The 18,186-nt window shown below is 48.2% G+C and overlaps 1 protein-coding gene across 3 annotated transcripts in view; it reads right to left on the bottom strand.

The window, feature by feature from the left end:
- The window catches only part of LRRK1 (leucine rich repeat kinase 1), a 130,484-nt gene continuing 125,529 nt past the window's right edge, over positions 13,232 to 18,186 (bottom strand). For all 3 annotated transcript variants that reach the window (XM_021098586.1, XM_021098590.1, XM_021098593.1), the window contains 3 exons: positions 17,142 to 17,992; positions 16,657 to 16,758; positions 13,232 to 14,635 (listed from right to left, as the gene is read on the bottom strand). In XM_021098586.1, coding sequence (XP_020954245.1) covers positions 14,458 to 14,635; positions 16,657 to 16,758; positions 17,142 to 17,992 — 1,131 coding nt within the window. In that variant the 3' untranslated portion in view covers positions 13,232 to 14,457. The remainder of the gene's footprint in view (positions 14,636 to 16,656; positions 16,759 to 17,141; positions 17,993 to 18,186) is intronic.

Raw genomic sequence — 18,186 nt, 5'->3', positions numbered from 1 at the left:
TACCCTTGTTGTGTGCCTGGAGCTTGAGAAGACTGCCCTAGGCCTTTAGGGCGATTGGCAGAGGGAGGGTTTGAACCGGGATCTCCCTCTGTCTCCAGAGCCCGCCCCCACCACCACACGGGGGACCAGTGACTCCCTTAGTCCTCAGCAACCCTGAAAGGGAGGTTTGGGGTGGAAGCCCTGGGCATTGGCTTTTGGGGTTTAGCGAGGTCGACCATAGGGCCACGCAGAGATTCCCGTCCCTGGCCCTCAGGGTGTGGCCTTGGTTTCCTGAGGATGTCTCCAGCTTACAGGTTGGGCTCAGGGGCCTACTGAGGCCATGGGACCTTTGCTAATGTTTGAGAGGTGGGCTGGATGGAGGGGCTGGAGGTCCCTGGATAGGGGCTGCGGGGGCCAGCCTGCTAGAACAAGGTGGACGGAGGGCAGCCCGGTTGGCTCTCTGACTCAGGCCCCCATGTGTGCTCGCCACATGGCGCTAGTTCAGGGCTTTCTCAGTTCTGATCCCTGAAAATGAAAGTGAAGGAAAAGGAAACTGTTAGTATTAAAGGACAGGAGTTTGGGGGATGGGCGGACTTGCTGGAAGGAGTCCAGCTCCTGGCTGTTGAGATGGCAAAGACCCCACCCAGCAGGCCTCCGGGGAAGGATGGCTCCCTCACTGTTTCGCTGGCTTCACTCCAGCACATCCTGGCCTCCTCAGACTCCGCTGAAGGCCACAAAATGCCTAGATCAAATTTAGGCCCTTGTTATAAATAAAATCCAGATAAAAGTTAATTTATTTTCACTTCTCCAGCTGCACTTGGTTTGAGGCGTCAGTGACTCTTCCCAGCTATTGCGGAGGTGGAGGTGTTGTCTGATTCCTCCTGATACATCTGCCTCTTCTGTTGAAGCTTCCGCCTCCCCTCCCCCCTTCTCCCTGCCCTGCTCCCCCAGAATTCCCCCTGCTCTCCCAGACTTGAAGATGGAGGGTGTGTTCTAGTTCGGGTGGGAGGATGTAACCTCATTCTGTGCAACACAGAGGAAGTGAGAAGCTGGCTCCTCGTCCATGTGTCTGGGCAGTGGACGCCAGGCCAGTCTGCAGAATTGTTTAGGATGCTCCTGAGGGACCTGTGTGTGCATGGAGGCCACAGGCAAGACAAGCAAGCTCTGGAGATTTGAAACACGCCCTGTCCCATCCCACCCACGTAATTTTTCTTCCCAGCTTTTTTGAAGTGTGATTGACAACAAAAGTTGTACACGTTAGGACATTAGGGATACAACATGATATTTAGATACACAACATGTATGCTGTGAAACAGTTACCACAGCCAGGGTCACCAACATGGCCCCTGTCTCACACAGTTACCACATTTTTTGGGTGTGGTTAAGACCACCTAAGATCTCTCTTAGCCAAGTTCAAGTACACAGTGCATTCCAATCAACTGTCATCATCATGCCGTATATTAGATCTCCAGCACTTATTCATCTTATGACTGGAAATGTGTAACCTTTGATCAACATCTCCCCATTCCCCTACCCCACCCCCAGCACCTGCTGACTACCATTCTGTTCTCTGTGGCTATGAGTTTGACTGTTTTATATTTCGTAAATAAGTGAGATCATGCAGTATTTGTCTTTTTGCCACGGGCTTGTTTTGTTTAGCATAATGTCCTCATGTTGCAGCCCCCAGTGCTGCAAATACAGCATTTTCTTCTTTTTTTAAAAAACTAAGTAATGTTCCATTGTAATATATATATATATACCACATTTTTCTCATCCATTCATCTGTTGATAGACACTTAGGTTGTTTCCATATCTGGGCTACTAGGAATAATGTTGCAGTGAACATAGGGGCAGACATCTCTTCGAGATATCAATTTTATTTTCTTTGAATGTATACTCAGAAGTGGAATTGCTGGATCATATGGTAGTTCCATTTAAAAATTTTTTTCTTGTCTTTTGTCTTTTTAGGGCCACATCCATGGCATATGGAGGTTCCCAGGCTAGAGGCTGAATCTGAACTACAGCTGCTGGCCTACGCCAGAGCCACAGCAACACGGGATCTGAGCCACGTCTGTGACCTACACCACAGCTCACAGCATCACTGGATCCTTAACCCACTGAGCAAGGCCAGGGATCAGACTCTCATCCTCATGGATACTAGTCAGATTCATTAATCACTGAGCCATGACAGGAACTCTTATTTTAAAAATTTTTGAGGAAATTCCATACTGTTTTCCCTAGTAGCTGTACAGTTTACATTCCTACCAACAGTATATAAGTTTTTTTTTTTTTTCTCCTCATTCATGCCAACCTTTGCTGTCTTTTGTCTTTTTATAATAGCCATCATAGGAGGTATGAGGCAATATCTCATTGTGGCTTTGATTTGCATTTCCTAATGATTAATGATGTTAAGCATCTTTTCATATACCTCATGGCTATTTGTATTATCTGTAGTAGTGGTATTTGTTTACTTTTGCTTTTGTTGCCTGGGCTTTTGGTGTCAAATACAAAAATTCATTGCCAAGACCAATGTCAAAGAATTTTCCCTTATATTTTCTTCTAGGAGTTTTACAATTTCAGATCTTATGTTTTGAGTTGATTTTTGTGTATGGTATAAGACAAGGGACCAATTTTATGCTTTTACATACGAATATTCAATTTTCCCAACAGTATTTATTAAAGAGACAATCCTTTCCCCAGTGTGTATTTTTGGTGACTTTGTCAAAAATTATCTGACCATATATGAGTGGGTTTATTTGTGGGCTTTCAACTCTGTCCCATTTTTTTAATCTGTCTGTTTTTATGCTGGAATCATACTGTTTTGATTTCCATGTCTCTATAATATAGTTTGATATCAGGAAGTATGATGCCTCCAGCTTTGATTTTCTTACTTGAATTGTTATAGCTATTTGGGTTATCCTTGTGATTCCATACAAAATTAAGACTATTTTTTCTCTTTCCATGGAAAATGCAGTTGGGACTTGGATAGGAGTTGCACTGAATCCATAGATTGCTTTGGGTACTATGGACATTTTTAACAATATTAATTCTTCCAATCCATGAATATTGGATATCTTTCCATTTATGCATTTTTTTCAGTTTCTTTCATCAATATTTTATAGTATTCAATATCCAGATCTTTCATCTCTTTGGTTAAATTTATTCTTAAGTTTTTTAGTCTTTTAAATGCTATTGTATATTGGATTATTTTCTTAATTTCTTTTTTTTGGATCGTTTGGTTTTAGTGTATAGAAACACAGCTGACTTTTGCATGTTGATTTTGTATCCTGAAACTTTAATAAATTTATGTATGTATATATGTATTTTAGGGCTACAGTTCTGCACATGGAAGTTCCCAGGCTAGGGGTTGAATTGGAGCTGCAGATGCTGGCTATGCCACAGCCATAGCAATGTGGGATCCAAGCCTTGACTGCAACCTACATCACAGCTCATGGCAATGCTGGACCCCCGACCCACTGAGCATGCCAGGGATCAAATCTGTATCCATGGACACTAGTGGGATTTGTTTCCACTGTGCCACAACAGGAGCTCCCAAATTTATTTGTTTTAACAGTTCTGTGTGTGTATAACCTTTAGGGTTCTCTCTCTATAAAATCGTATCATTTGCCAGCAGAGACAATCTTACTTCTTTTCCTGTATAGATGGCTTTAATTTCTTTTTCCTACCTAATTCCTTGGCTAGGACTTTCAGTACTATTTTGAATAGGAGTGGTGAGAGTGAGATCCTTGTCTTGTTGAGTATGATGTTAGCTATGGGCTTGTCATATATAACTTTTATTATGCTGAGTGTATTTTTTTTAATAATGAAAGGATGTTGAATTTGTGAAATGCTTTTCCAGCATCTATTGAGATGACTGTATATTTATCCTTCATTCTGTTAATGTGGTATTTCACATTGATTTGCACATGTTGGACTATCTCTGCATCCCAGGGTTCAATCCCACTTGGTCATGGTACATGATCCTTTTAATGTGCTGTTGAATTCAGTTTGCAGGTATTTTGTTGAGGATTTTTACATCTATGTTCATCAGAGATATTGGCCTATAATTTCCTTGTCTTGTAATGTCCCCATTTGTCTTTGGTATCAAAGTAATGTTGACCTTGTAAAATGAATTTGGAAGCGTTCTCACATTTTCAATTTTTTGGAAGTTTGAGAAGGATTGGTATTAATTCTTTAAATGTTTGGGAGAATTTCACCAGCAAAGCCACTTGTTTCTGGATTTTTTCTTTGTTCGGAAATCTTTCTTTCTTTTTTTCTTTCTTAGGGTCACACCTGCATCATATGGAAGTTCCCAGACTAGGGGTAAAATCAGAGCTGCAGCTGCCAGCCTACACCACAACTCATAATCTCAGTCACATCTGTGACCTATACTGCAGTTCATGGCAATGCAGGATTCTTAACCCACCGAGCAAGGCCAGGGATCAAACCCACATCCTTATGGATACTAGTTGGGTTCCTTACTGCTGAGAGGCATTGGCGACTCCCTGCTGGGAGATTTTTGATTACTGATTCAATTTTATTACTTGTTATTGTCTGTTCTGGTTTTCTACTGCATCGTGATGCAGTCTTGGGAGGTTGTATATCTCTAAGAATGTACCCATTTCTTCTAGGGTATCCCATTTGTTGGGGGTATAAGTGTTCACACTAGTCTCTCATGCTCCTTTGTATTTCAGTGGTATCAGTTGTAATGTCTCTTTCATTTCTGATTTTACTTAAGTCATTTTTTTGTTCTTGGTCTAGCTAAATGTCAATATTGTTTATTTTTTCAAAAAGTGAGCTCAGCTTTGTTAATGTTTTCTATTCTTTTCTTTTTATGGCTTCACCTGTTTGATATGAAAGTTCCTAGGCTAGGAGTCAAATCAGAGCTGCAACTGCTGGCCTATGCCACAACCAAGGCAACACCTGATCTGAGCCACATTTGTAACCTACACCACAGCCTTCAGCAATGCCAGATCCTTCACTCACTGAGCAAGGCCAGGGATCAGACCTGTTCCTCACAGACCCTATGTCAGGTTCTTAACCCACTAAGCCACATTGGGAACTCCTGCAGGTTTTCAAGTCTCTTATTTATTTCTGATCTGATCTGTGTTATTTCCCTCTTTATGCTAACTTTGGTCTTAGTTTTTCTTTCTATTCTATTCCTTGAGGTACAAATTTAGGTTATTTGAAATGTTTTTTGTTTTTTTTTTTAAATGTAGGTGTTTATCCCTATAAACTTACCCTTTAGAACTGCATTTTTTGCATCCCATAAGTTTTGAGATGTGTGTTTCCATTTTTTGTTTGTTTCAATTTTTTAAATTTCCCTTTTTATTTCTTCTTTGACCAGTTATTGTTCAGGCATGTGTTGTTTAATTTCCACATATATGTGAATTTTCCAGGTTTTCTTCTCTTATTGATGTCTCTCCCCTCCTTGGAAGTCAGGAGGTGGGACTGAAAAATCCAACCCTCTAATCTTGACCTTGGTTCTCCTGGCAACCAGGCCCTCTTCTTAGGTGCAGCCAGAAGTCACTCATTAGCATAACAAAAGACACCTTTATCCCCTTGATCACTCAGGAAATTCCAAGGGTTTTAGGAATTCTGTGCCAGAAACTGGGACCAAGACCAAATACATATTTCTTATTACAAATCTCATCACACAATGATATTTCCAGACCTCAGTGAGAAAAGGTCTCAGATGCTGATGGGATAAGCGCTGAGGACCCAGGGTGGTATGGACAGTTTCCTGGGGCCAGGCTTCCAGCAGCTCCTCTGGAGGTGATTGCAAGAGCCTCAAGCCTCTAGCTGCTTGTTTTTCCTGTGTGAAGCATTTGCTCACTGTGCCCATAGGACTTTTCAAGCTCAAGTTTTCAGAAAGCTTTGTGCTTTTTTGCAGTCCACCTCACAAAGTGAGGCATTCTTTAGCTTCCCTTTGTCCCACCCTCAGGCTGTGTTGCCTTGCTCTTTGAGCCTCGTGAGAAATGCATTTAGTTGGAAACTTCCAGAAAAACCAACTCAAGGGTCCTTTCCAGGCAGGAGGGTGAGTGGGCAGGCCCCCTTCCCTCTCAGTGGATCCTCTTTCTAGCTGGCCATCAAGGGTGACAGTCTTCTCCTTCCAAGATGACTTTCTCTGCGTTTGTGTTTTTCTTTTACACGGATTTTAAGAAATGTTTTATACGCTAATATTATACACTAACTAGAAGGAGCCAATGTTTATATAACATTTGTGCAGTCATTAAAAGTGATTATAAATTATGCATATCTTTTAAATTACAACTACAACTTGCATGCTCTTAATAACTTTTCATCCCAACTTTTCCCATCTCGTCCTATTTCAATCAACAAGTTAACAAATCACAACCCAACCAGACTGAGCCCCTTTAAGCCAGGCTCTTTGTCCTTTGAACAGGGCCCCTGAAAGCCTGGGATAACCAGCTTGCTGCAGCCCCATTCTAAACAGTGTGAGTGCCTGTGTGTGTGTGTTTGTGTGTGCATGTGTTTGTGCATATGTGTGCATATGTGGACACAGTATCAGCTGCCCTGCAAAAAGTCCTGCCTCACTGGGATTCCAAATCTGAGACATTAGAATGGTGACGTAAGAAAGGGCTACTCTATGAGCCACTTTTAATGACAGAACTCAGAAATGTTGTGATGATTTTATTAAAATTTGTTTTAATTTTATTTTATCAATTTTATTAATAATTATTAACTAATAAATGTTATTAATTTTATTAAAACTAGTAATAGTTTTTATTTACATGTACATCTGCATGTACATTACAATGTATGTTTACTTTTTTTTTTTCCTTCCTTTTTAGGGCTGCACCCACGGCATATGGAAATTCCCAGGCTAGGGGTTGAATTGGAGCTGCAGCTGCTGGCCTACAACTACAGCAACTCAGGATTCGAGCCATGTCTGCAACCTACACTTCAGCTCATGGAAATGCCAGATCCTTAATCCACAGAGCAAGGTCTGGAATTGAACCTGCATCCTCACCGTTACTAGTCATGTCCATTACCGCTGAGCACAATGGGAATGCCTACACTTATGTTTACAGTATTGTGAGTAACTCTCAGATAAAAAGCCCATGCTAGCCATCTGAGTCCCCACCCAGTTGTCCCATCTCTTGGTCTCCTTCTACCCTGAAGGCTGTCAGCTCACGTGGATGTTCACAGTTTCACAAATTATGTTGCTGTGATGTGCCCCCACTCCACCCCCGATTGCCTTATCTTTCTTTTAGGATGAGACTTTTTTGGCCTGTTTAGACCCCCTCTTCCCTGTCCCTTCCCTTAAGAAGCTCCCAGTCTTGGGGAGACAGAGCTGGGGCCATTTCCTCTTTGCAGGACAGAAGTGGACAGCACTGTGGAGCCTGGTGCTGAGGACTCTAGACCCATGAGTGAGTGTGCTGGGGGCAGGCATGGATGGTGGTAGGGTGTCGGTGTCCTGTATCAATCAGGATGGCCAGGTGAGCTTGGGTAATAAGCCCCAAATCCCAGTGGCCCCAACCACAGTGCTCACTTCCTGCTCTCGCTCTAGATCCATGGCAGGGTGTCTGGGCATTCTGGCCATCTCTTCAGGACCCAGGCTGACCCAACCACCACCAGCTCTAGCTGCAGGTCCTGGGGACAGAGTGGAGAGCACCTGGAGGGTCTCACAGCCAATGAAGTACTCCTGCCCCCGGTGATGGACACCCCTTCCACTCACCCTGCTCCTGTTTGCCAGAACTAGTCATGTGGCCTCTCCTGAAGGCCAGGGATGGAAGATACAGGCGATGCAGCCATATTACAGGCTGGGAAGAGTGGGCAGGACTGGTGATGGCCCGAGGATGAAACAGACCACAGATAGCAAAGTGGAAATTTATTTGTGTGACTCTCCTTACTCCTTTTTCATTTTTTTTTTTTCTTTTTCTGACTGCAACCACAGCATATGAAAGTTCTGGGCCAGGGATCGAATCTGAGTTGTAGCTGCGACCTATGCCACAGCTGGGGCAACGCTGATTTTTAACCCACTGTGCCACAGGGGGAATTTCTCCTATTTCATTTTTTAAAGGATGTGTTCCCAAAAGGGACTCCTAAATAATCCTATTGCCTACTTACACACATACATCAGCTTTCATTTATTGTGATGTGTTACACCTTAACTCTGTTCTCAAGTAAAGGTGTTAGTAAGAGTCTTCTTGATACATCAGGAAAAAAAAAGGAGATTTATTTTTAAAGTTAGGCTATTTCATAGGAACAGGACTGCTTGTGTTTCCCTTGAGCAGTTCATAGAAAGGACTTGTGCGTCCCCCTGGGTGAGGGTCATGGAGCCCATCAGTTAGGGAAATGGGTGAGGTGGACAAGGGAACAGGGACAGAGTCCAGGCCCTGGGTCAGGGGCTGGGCTGGGCTATGACACACACATCTCTTTTACTCCTGAATCCTTCTGATGGGGAAAGACCTGCTATGGCCAATTTACTGAGAAGAAACCAGAGCCACGAAGGAGGGGTGGCTTGCCTGGGGTCAAAGGTTTAAACTTGCAGGATGCCACACCCTAAGTTTTGGCCTTTGGGCAACTAGAGTGAATGCCCAGACTCCCCTCTATAACTGTGGCTGCTACATGGACAAGATCTATAGGCTGCACCATACCCAGTGCTCATGAAAGGAAATAAGTTCTCGAGCATGTCTGGCTGCAGAATGCTCTGGTTCACTGTTGCTCAGGTCTCTCTGCCCAAATTTGAAAAGATGCTTTTTAGGACCACCCAGAGCATCACCTGTTAGCTCCCAGGGCTCTGCTTGGGATAGTGGAAAATGTACCTGAACATTTAGGAATAGTATTTGGCTCCTAGTAATGGAAAGCTGGAAAACACTGGCTTAAACAAGAAAGTACTCAAGAAAGTACTCAAGAGTTACCTGGTGGCCCAATAAGGCTCCAGCATTGTCACTTCTGTGGCTCTGGTCACTGCTGCATTGAGGGTTCGATCCCTGGCCCGGGAACTCCTGCATGCCACAGGTGTGGCCAAAAATAAAATATAAACAAAATACCACCCAAAAAGAAAGTACTTTCCTTATCTATGCGAATTGGAGATCGGCACTTGCCATCTGAATCTATAAGGACTGAATCATGAGCCGCTACAGCTGCTGACCCTCAGCACCCTCTGAAAGGAGCCCAGGGAGACCAGGAGCGAGGCACTCTGTGCTCTGGGAAAACTTGCAGAATGATTCTAGTATCTAGAACATATCTAGTTAGGTATTTTCAGGAGAAGATTTTCTGAGTCCAATTCTTGCCTCTCCTCATATCTAGAAAAACACTAAAATCCTTCATGGCGATGTTGCCTTCTCATGACTAGCATAAACCTTCATGAGACTAGTAGTGACCCTCTGCAAAATGTGTGCTTCATTGCATGTACCTCTGCCGTCTCCAAAATCACATGTATACTGACCTTCCCCCTGCCTCTTTGGCACAGTTTCTCAGAGCTACCTGAAATGTTGCCTTCTGGGCTCTAGTCCTCATTTTGCCCCAAATAAAACTTAACACTCAACTTTTATCTTGTGCATATTTTTTTTTTTAAGTCGACGTCTATGAGATGACAAGGGGATTGAAGGGAGGCAGCCAGGGCTGGCTTGAGGGCTACCTCCCCATCACTGTCCCAGTGTCCTCTCTGTACCCTCACGGGGGCCCTGCCCTCTTGTCAGCGAGGATCAGGGAGGCAGGGGCAGGGCCAAGCCCAACACAGGCATCTTCACGCTATCCCTGGCTGAGCTCAGTCCCAGGGCCATCTGTTCCTGTGAGAGAGGCTGGGAGCTGATACACCAACAAAATCAAGATCTGGTACTGAGCAGAAGGTATAGTGAGCAATCACTGTGATTCTCCAAGGGCTGTTATGACTTATATTCCCCAACCCCATAGAAGCAGGCACATAGGGATATAGAGAATTTGAGGCCCAAGGCCCTGACATGCTGGAAGATGTAAGTCCTTCCAGGGTGGAGTTTCCATGTTTCCGGATTTCCTGAGCCTTGGGGCGAGGGGGTGTTTTCTGTGTCACCTCATCCCCCTTTTAGGGGTCATTGAATGCTTTCTATAGGATGGACTCCCAGCCTCGGAGGCACTCTGTGGAGAGATGGGGTCTGGTGCGCCAACTCCACCAGCCCCCAGCAGTGTCCTTGCAGAGACTCTGCAACTCTGAGCAATCGGGGGCCCTGGAAGGTGGTGTTGGTGCGCTGGTGACCATCGGAAAGGCCATGGCTTCCCAGGTGGTGGCTGGGAGGAGGCTGGGTTCCCTCTGCCAGGGGAGGGGTCTTACCTGCAACTGAGCTGCATGTGCTCTTGGCCCCGGGAGCCCACTCACTTTCGTTTTTTGAACAACCTTCAAGCCTGTTCTTCTGCCCGGATTTCAGCTTGGGACTCTGCCTGCATCACCAGGATAGCCAGGGTGAATTATGGTTCAGCCATGGGCCTGAGGTGAGAAGGATATTGTTGGCCTTGCTCCTGGCACCGGACACCCATCATAGGGTCAAGGGAGATTTCCTATTACTTCTTTACCCCAAGGCTGAAGTGTGTCCTTCCTCGGTCCAGCCCAGCTTACCTTCATAAGAAGGTTAGTTTACAATTCAAACAGTGTGGAAGAAGGTATAAAGTAAAAACAAAGGGCCTGCTTCTCAGTCATCCTCCTCAGTGGCAACAAATTTCTATCAGACTCCTGGACATTCTTAAGGATATTTCCCCTGTGCACATAACTCACTCACACACTTATGTACACACGCACGCATAACTGTACTTTTTTCAGTTTTGTTTTTCTGCCCCATCTGCAGCATGCAGAAGTTCCCGCGCCAGGGATCAAACCTGTGCCACAGCAATGACAATGCCTGATCCTTAACTGCTAGGCCCCCAGGGATTCTCTGTGTAATATTTTTTGTTTTTATTTGTTTTTTCCGTCTTTGACCACGATTGTGGCATTTGGAAGTTCCCCTGGGCCAGGGATCAAATCTGAGCCGCAGCTGCGACCTATAGCAGGGGCAATGTCAGATCTTTAACTCTCGGCCCCAGAACTGGCAACATCACAGAGACAAGTTGGACCATTAACCCACAGTGCCACAGTAGAAACTCCCTCATTTTTGTTCTTTTATGCAAGTAGTAACTCTATACACACCAAACTGCAAGTTGCTTTTTAGAAAAACAACACATTCGTTATACTACGGAGAACATGCCAATCCAGCATGGTTGGTACTGCCCTGTGTCTGAAAGGCTGCAGCGTATGGCACTGTTGGAGGAGCAGACATTATCTGACTTCCTTCCTGATAGAGGTTTAGGTTGTCTTGTGTTCGGGGCCATTACAAGCGATACGGCCAGGATGTCTTTGTTTTGAATCTTTCAGCATTTTCACAGAATTTAAGAATCCAATATTTAGTGGGACAGCTAGGTCAAAGGGTATGTGCGTTTGAAGTTTGGGTAGATACAGCCCAAATGCCCTTGAAGGAGTGACCCCATTATAAATTGCCTCCCGGTACCTGCCATGGTGCAGGAGTTAAGAATCCAACTGTGATGGCTCGAGTCACTGTAGAGATGTAGATTCAAGCCTGGGCTGCTGCAGTGGGCTAAAGGAGTTGGCATTGCTGCAGCTGCAGCTGCAGCATAGGTTGTAGCTGTGGCTCAGATTCAATACCTGATTGGGAAACTTCCATATGCCATGGGTACGGCCATAACATAAATAAATAAATAAATAAATAAATAAATAAAAAGTAAGTATCCTCCCCTTTAGTCCATCCTCCACTCAGCCGCCAAAGTGATTTTTAAAGAAATTTAGATCATCTAGTGCCCCTGCTTAAAACTGCAAGTTGCTTCATTGGGTACCCATGCCTCTGATGCTGTGCCTCTCTGGCCCTGATCTCCCCTCCTTACAAATGTTCTAGCCACAGCAGCTTCTCACCTGTGCCTCCAGCAAAGCAGTTCATTCCTACCACAGGGCCTTTGCATGTGCCAGTCCTTCCAGCTGTGCCTTCAGAGAGAGCTCCATGTGGATGCTGACATGAGGGCCATAGAGGCATGTTTATTTGGGGGAAGGTGGAGGCAGGGGTAAAGGCATGAAGAAGTCCCTGGGACCAGGGATCAAACCTGTGCCACAGCAGTGACCTGAGCCACTGCTGTGAGAACGCCACATCCTTTAACCAAGAGGCCACCAGGGAACTCCCATAAAAGCGTTTTATTCTTGTCTTCATGACTCTCTCCTTCCTATGGGGCAAGGTTGGGTGTTGTTGATGTCCTCTACCTGTTTTCCTATCAGTTTTTTTCTCATTAATAGGTACAAGCTTTTTGTTTAAAAGATAAGCGAACTACATGTCTCATTTGTGTCACAAATATTATTGCCCTGGTTGACTGTCCATATTTTGGCTTTGGTAATTTTTGTTTGTTTCTAATTTTTACTATTTTTAGAAGTTTGTTTTTTCTTTCTTAATTTTTTTTTTTTTTTAATGGTTTCACCTTCAGCATATGGAAATTCCAGGGCCAGCAACTGAATTTAAGCTGCAGCTGCGGCAGTGCTGGATCCTTTAATGCTGAATCCTGAACTGGGCCAGGGATTGAACCTGTGCTTCTGCAGTGACCCGAGCTGCTGTAGTTGGATCCTGAACCCACTGTGCTAAGTAGGAACTCCAAGTTTCTAATTTTTAGATAGCCAAGTCAAGTAACTATTTCCTGCATGGTTGCTAACTCTTGTGAAAGACTCCCTCTGTGGGCTCTGCGAGACCATCCCCTGAGCATCTGCCTCTCCTCACAGCATCCTGGGCCCTGGCCTGGGGCTAGATGAGCTGGAAAAGCAGGGTGGGACCGGATGGAGTCCCACAGCAGTCTGGCTGAGATGATGTGGACCATAGGTCTAGGGCAGAGGACGAACAGGACCATTTGAGAAGTTAACTAGGTAACTTCGGGGCACAGAGATGAAAGGGAGAGCAGTGACCGCCAAGGTCCTACTGAGGGCCCAATGGCTGCAAAGTGGGCAGGAGCACAGACCCTCAGACCCCTGGGACCCAATGCCCGGGCTGCTACAAGGAAGTGGGGAGATGGACAGAGCCTCGTTTCTGCCCAAGGACACTGCTACAGGGCAGCCTGCCCCAGGGGGGCAGCCAGGGGCCAGGATGGGGCCGTCCTCCCCTCTCCCCCACCCCAGGGGAGCTGGCAGGCCAGGGAGGGGCTATTCCCCCTGGGGAAGCTAGGGGGCCAGGGTGGGCAGAATCTGTGCCCTGTGTTATTCCAGACTCTACAGAAGGAAGCCATGACCTCATTCTTGAGACAGTCTGTTTATTTTCAGATAAGAGGAATTACATTTGCCCACATACTCTGGCAAAATCTTAAGTTTGATTTTTATAATTTAATTTTAGAAAAAGGTCAACAACTTGAACTGGTGCACGATCTTTCATTCATACTCCCATTCTGGGTCAAGCAGCTTCCAATGGTTCCTCTTGAGAACGGCGTGGACATGTGTGCATTCTTGTTTGTGCACGCGGGTGCGAGTGCACACGAGCGCATGTGCACATGTGCCTACTTACCCACATTCCCTCATTAACAATGTCACTTTTTTACTGTGCTGTATGTGCTGTGCAGTAAATGTTTAGCGAATACATATTTTGATGTAAGCCCCATAGGACAAGATTTCACAATCAGAGGCCTAACCACTGAGATATGGACTTAATTTGTTAAAGTGATAAACGAGATTATGATGTGCAAACAAACAGGGCTTGTGCCCCAGCTGTGTCCAAGTTTATTTCACAAAGCTGTAAACACAGGCCCTTTCTCAAGTCCTGCTGATCGGGTCTCTCCTGCCTTCTGGGGGCAGGAGAAGAAATGCAAAGGCTGAGTCAGTGCTCTCAGCCCTGGGCTGGCTCTTGGCTTTCCAGCCCCATCACTTAAAGGAACCCATTCATTCCCCAGATCGGGCAGTGCTCCTCACTGGGGTCCTTCTGAGCTTTTTCACACACTTTCCAGAGCAGGAGACACCTGATCTCTGACTGCCCGAGCGGGGCCTCGGGCCCCGGGGACCCGGGAGCTTGAGAAACGTGCTGAGAGCCTGGGAGCCACTCAGAGAAGGGGCAGGGGTCACAGCTCCCCTCCCTCCCTGCCCTGAACCGCTCCCCAATGGAGAGCCCCTCATGTAATTCCACCCCAGATGTGGGGGTTAAAGTGGGGAGGCCCATTGTGCTGGTGAGGCCCAGCCCCCCTTCATGTGACCCAGCCCAGCCCTGAAAGTGGACGGAGGGGGCGGGGGAGTTCCTCCCAATCAGACCCCACCGTCTTCCGTTGGGGTAAAACCAGCCCGGAGTGGGGTGGGGGTGTCCAGCGAACTTGTGCCTTAGAACAGGAGCACCCCAAACCTGCAGAGAGGTGGGAACTTCTCAGCACTTTTTAGCAGCAAGTGATTCAGAGGAGAACCTGATCCACCTTCTGGGTCCTCAGGGGGCTCCAGGCTGCAGGTGGAGGGGCCAGGTCCGAGAAACGCTCCTTCCACAGGGATTATCTTCTCTTCCGAATGCAGGCCTCCAGCCGGCCCAGCTCCTCGTAGGACTGGTAGAAAACATCAAACTCCCGGGTGCCCCAGCCCCTCCAGACAGCCAGGCACCACTCCAGGTTTTCGTTCTCAAAGCCGCACACAACTGTGTCCTTGGCCACCACGGCCGCATCCATGAGCACCCTGCAGAAAGAGGGGGCATGGTCTGAGAAAACCCACAGGGGGTCCCCACTTGGTGGGGGCCATGACCTTCCCCCTGAACCTTCTTGTAGGACAGCGCCTGCTTAAGGCGGCATCTGTACACCTACACCTGGCCCCCACCGGCGTGCTGGGATGCCCTGCTCCCCTCTCTGGTGGTCCAGCATCCAGCAGCCTTTCTAAAGTCTGAAAAGGGGCCAGGGCATCATCTCAGGTCCACATCAGAGCAGGTATCCTCCGTAATGTGCCCCAGACGCCAAAGTGTCCAGAAAAAAAGAGTCAGCCCTCCGTGTCCACAGGCTTGGCATCCTCAGATAAGGAGGACTGACTGTCCCGTGCCCTTTTATATTATAAAGACTTGAACATCCTTGGATTTTGGTATCTGCAGGGGTCCTGGACGCCCCACCCCCCGCCCCGCAGATTCTGAGAAAGGACAGTATAGTCAATTCCATCTAATTCTCGCTCATCAATGGTCCATGATGAATTTTAAGATTTAGCTCGATTCCCTTGCCATCCATCCCAGGCGTGCTTTTTCTCCCTTTCTAAGTTTCCACAGGCTGAGGAAATGCAGAGCAATAGATTAGGCAGAAAATCTGTACCAACAAGTCCTAACTCTATACACTCTTTTGAGGCTCTGGATTGTCTCAGCTGGTTGGAGCATGCACTGCAAGCTTTCTCCTGGGCCCTGAGAAGTGGTGGCCCACCTTGAAGCCAGAAACTCCTCCCTCCGCCCCCTGCGCCCCGACCCGTCCCAAGGCCAGCATGTCAAGTGGGATGGGCAGGGCCCTCCGCTCCCTTGGGCCTTGAATGTCTCCTTGGGCATCTGATAAATGCATCTCAAAACCTAGCAAAACTAGCGAGCTCTGGCTGCAGCCTTCCTGCCTGGGCTTTCTCCCTAGTGAGTGTGCCTGGCTCCTGGTAAACTTGTCTTTGGGGGAGCAAATAGGAAAATTCAGGGATATTAATGGGGGCATTCCAAGGTCAAAAGGGCAGGCCTCTACAGGTCCTCAACCCCCCGCCCCACCGGAAGCCTCTTCTGACATCTGGAAGCTACTGATGCCCAAAAATGCAGCTGGGGCCCAGCCACAATCCCAGATCTTGTCTCCAGAACCACTTGCAGGGCAAGGTCACTGGCGCCAGTGCCACTGACATGATCTCCATCAGTATCCTGCTCCAGGGAAAACAGGCCAAAGGGGATTTCTCCATAAGGGAGGTTAACAGCATGGGACTCAGCAAAGTGAAGGGTGTAGACACTGCCAGCCACCTGGTGACTCCAGGACACCGGCGGGCACCAGCCTCCCGTCTCCACAGCCAGGGTGACTCTCACAGTGGAGTCTGGCCTGCCTCCTGGTGGGAGCCCTTTGGATGGGTGATGGGCACAGCTGAGCCTGGGCATGGGCGTGGCAAGAGGTGGTGAGGCCTGGCTGCAGGGCCCTGGTTGGGGCTGAATGGGAGGAGGGGCCCCTCGGGAAGGGCTATTGCATGGTGGGGAGGACTAGGAATCACCTGGATCCCCATTTCTTTTTTGGCTGTCCCACAGCATATGGAGTTCCCAGGCCAGGGATCAGATCTGAGCTGCAGTTTCAACCTAAGGTGCAGCTGTGGCAAAGCCACACCCTTTAAACCACTGTGCTGGGTCAGGGATTGAACCTGCTTCCCAGCGCTCCAGAGATACTGCTGATCCCCACTTTGATTGCAGCTGAGCTTGGGCCCTGGAGGCACACCCCAGGAAGAACACTTGGTTCACAGCTGTAGTGGGCACCCCAGAAACAGTCAGCCACAACTGGTGATGAATGGGTGATGCCTGGTTCAGTTGGTATTTGCCGATCCTCTAGGAGCTGCCTGCTAGACCCCAGCATGTTCCTCATCTGCCTATGGCCACAGTGATAATGCCATGTTTATTTGTGGAAGACACAGGGGCGGCAGCCATTAGGCAGGGAGGTGGCAGGGGGCCTCGATTCCCCTAGCCACATGCCAGGTCCTCAAGTTGCTACCCTCAGTCTTACCCACGTGAAGTCAGCTCTCGGGCTTTCAAGACGGCGATGACTCGGCCCCGCTGGGCACCTGCATCCTTCTCCAGGCCGATGACGATAATATCTCCACCACGCCTAAGAAACCAAAACCCAGAAGGGGAAGCATTTGTCCAGGGCTGTGCTCTCCAGGGGAAACGGAGCTGGCGTGCAGAAAGGCATGGCAACAAATGCAGTTTCTGCAAATGGATTGAGTTACCAGAGGCCCCGAAGCCGGGCAAGAAGCCCTTTCCCAGGAGGAAACCTGACCGTGGCTCTCCTTTGTCATTCCCTGAGCTCTCTAGAGGGCAGATGGGCTTTCGTGCCGCCCGTCTTAGATCTGCTAAAGAGATCCCTCTGGTTCCAGGGGAGAGGAAACAGCTCATGATGGATCTCAATAATGTCTTAAGGTTCCCTGCACTCTGCTCCCAAAGCCAGAGCAACGGGCAGTGCAGGACAGCGCCCCCTGCTGGAAAACCTACCTGGGGACCCAGATGACATCTTTCACGGCCAGGATCTTCACTGCCTGCAAGTGCTGGCTGAATGCCTCACCGTCCACGGGGCTCAGGTCATGCTCAGGCCTATCGGAGCCCAGGGTGGGCTCCAGCAGCCTGCTGGTGTCCCCGCTGTCAGTGGAAAAAAGCAGACTGGAGGAGCTTGCTGGGGAGCAGGGCACGCTGGAAAGGGATGTGGGCACCCGGTGGGATGGGGACGAGGAGTAGGAGGACACGGAGCAGTAGTCAGTCAGCGAGTCCTGGTGGGTCAGGATCTGTGTTCCCAGCTCCTCACTGTACATGATGCTCACGTCCGCCAGGGAGTCCTTCTGGGGCTCCTTCGGGCTGGCGATGGGGCTGAGCAGGGGCTCCGGGCCCATGGGGTGCACAGGAAACACGTCCCTGAGGGGGCTAGGGTCCCCGCAGAAGTAGCGGGCGCACAGTTGGTAGGTGGCTGAGTGGTACATCACCAAGCAGTTGGCCCTGTCGTCCAGGCACCAGACGACCTCCTCCCCACGGCACTCAGAGCTGCACACGACCGACATGACCACCGAAGGGGCTGAGTAAGGCTCCAGCCGCCTGCGGATCTCCAGGGCCATGCAGTCGATGACCAGCAGGCCCGGCCCATTGCTGTACCAGACCTCAGACCCGCTGTTGACCACCTCCATGGCCTTCACAGGGTAGGGGTTCTGCCGCGCGTCTTCGTCTGGGATGCTGAACCTGGACCTGTTGGCTGTGTGTGAGCACAGGTAGGAGCAGCTGTTGTCTGGGGCGCCCCGCACCACGGAAAACACAGCCACAAGCCCATCAGCCAGGCCCGCCAACACCAGGTAGGAATTCTGCAGGGAGAAGGGAGGGATGTGTGATGCCTTTGCTTGTGCATCTTATGGATCCCAGGAGCCAAAAATTGGCCACAAGACCTCTGCATGTACCCCAGGGGGGCACTCATTTTCCATCCACAGGTACTTCTTGGAGGGGCAAGTTTTGGAAAAGGCAGGGGCTACCTTCTGGGAGTGCTCTCAAAGGAGGTGCA

Source organism: Sus scrofa, chromosome 1 (assembly GCF_000003025.6).
Source record: "Sus scrofa isolate TJ Tabasco breed Duroc chromosome 1, Sscrofa11.1, whole genome shotgun sequence".
In the NCBI taxonomy this organism is placed as follows: domain Eukaryota; kingdom Metazoa; phylum Chordata; class Mammalia; order Artiodactyla; family Suidae; genus Sus; species Sus scrofa.
The sequence above is the reverse complement of the archived record's forward strand: the minus strand, read 5'-3'. Positions and strand labels throughout refer to the sequence as shown.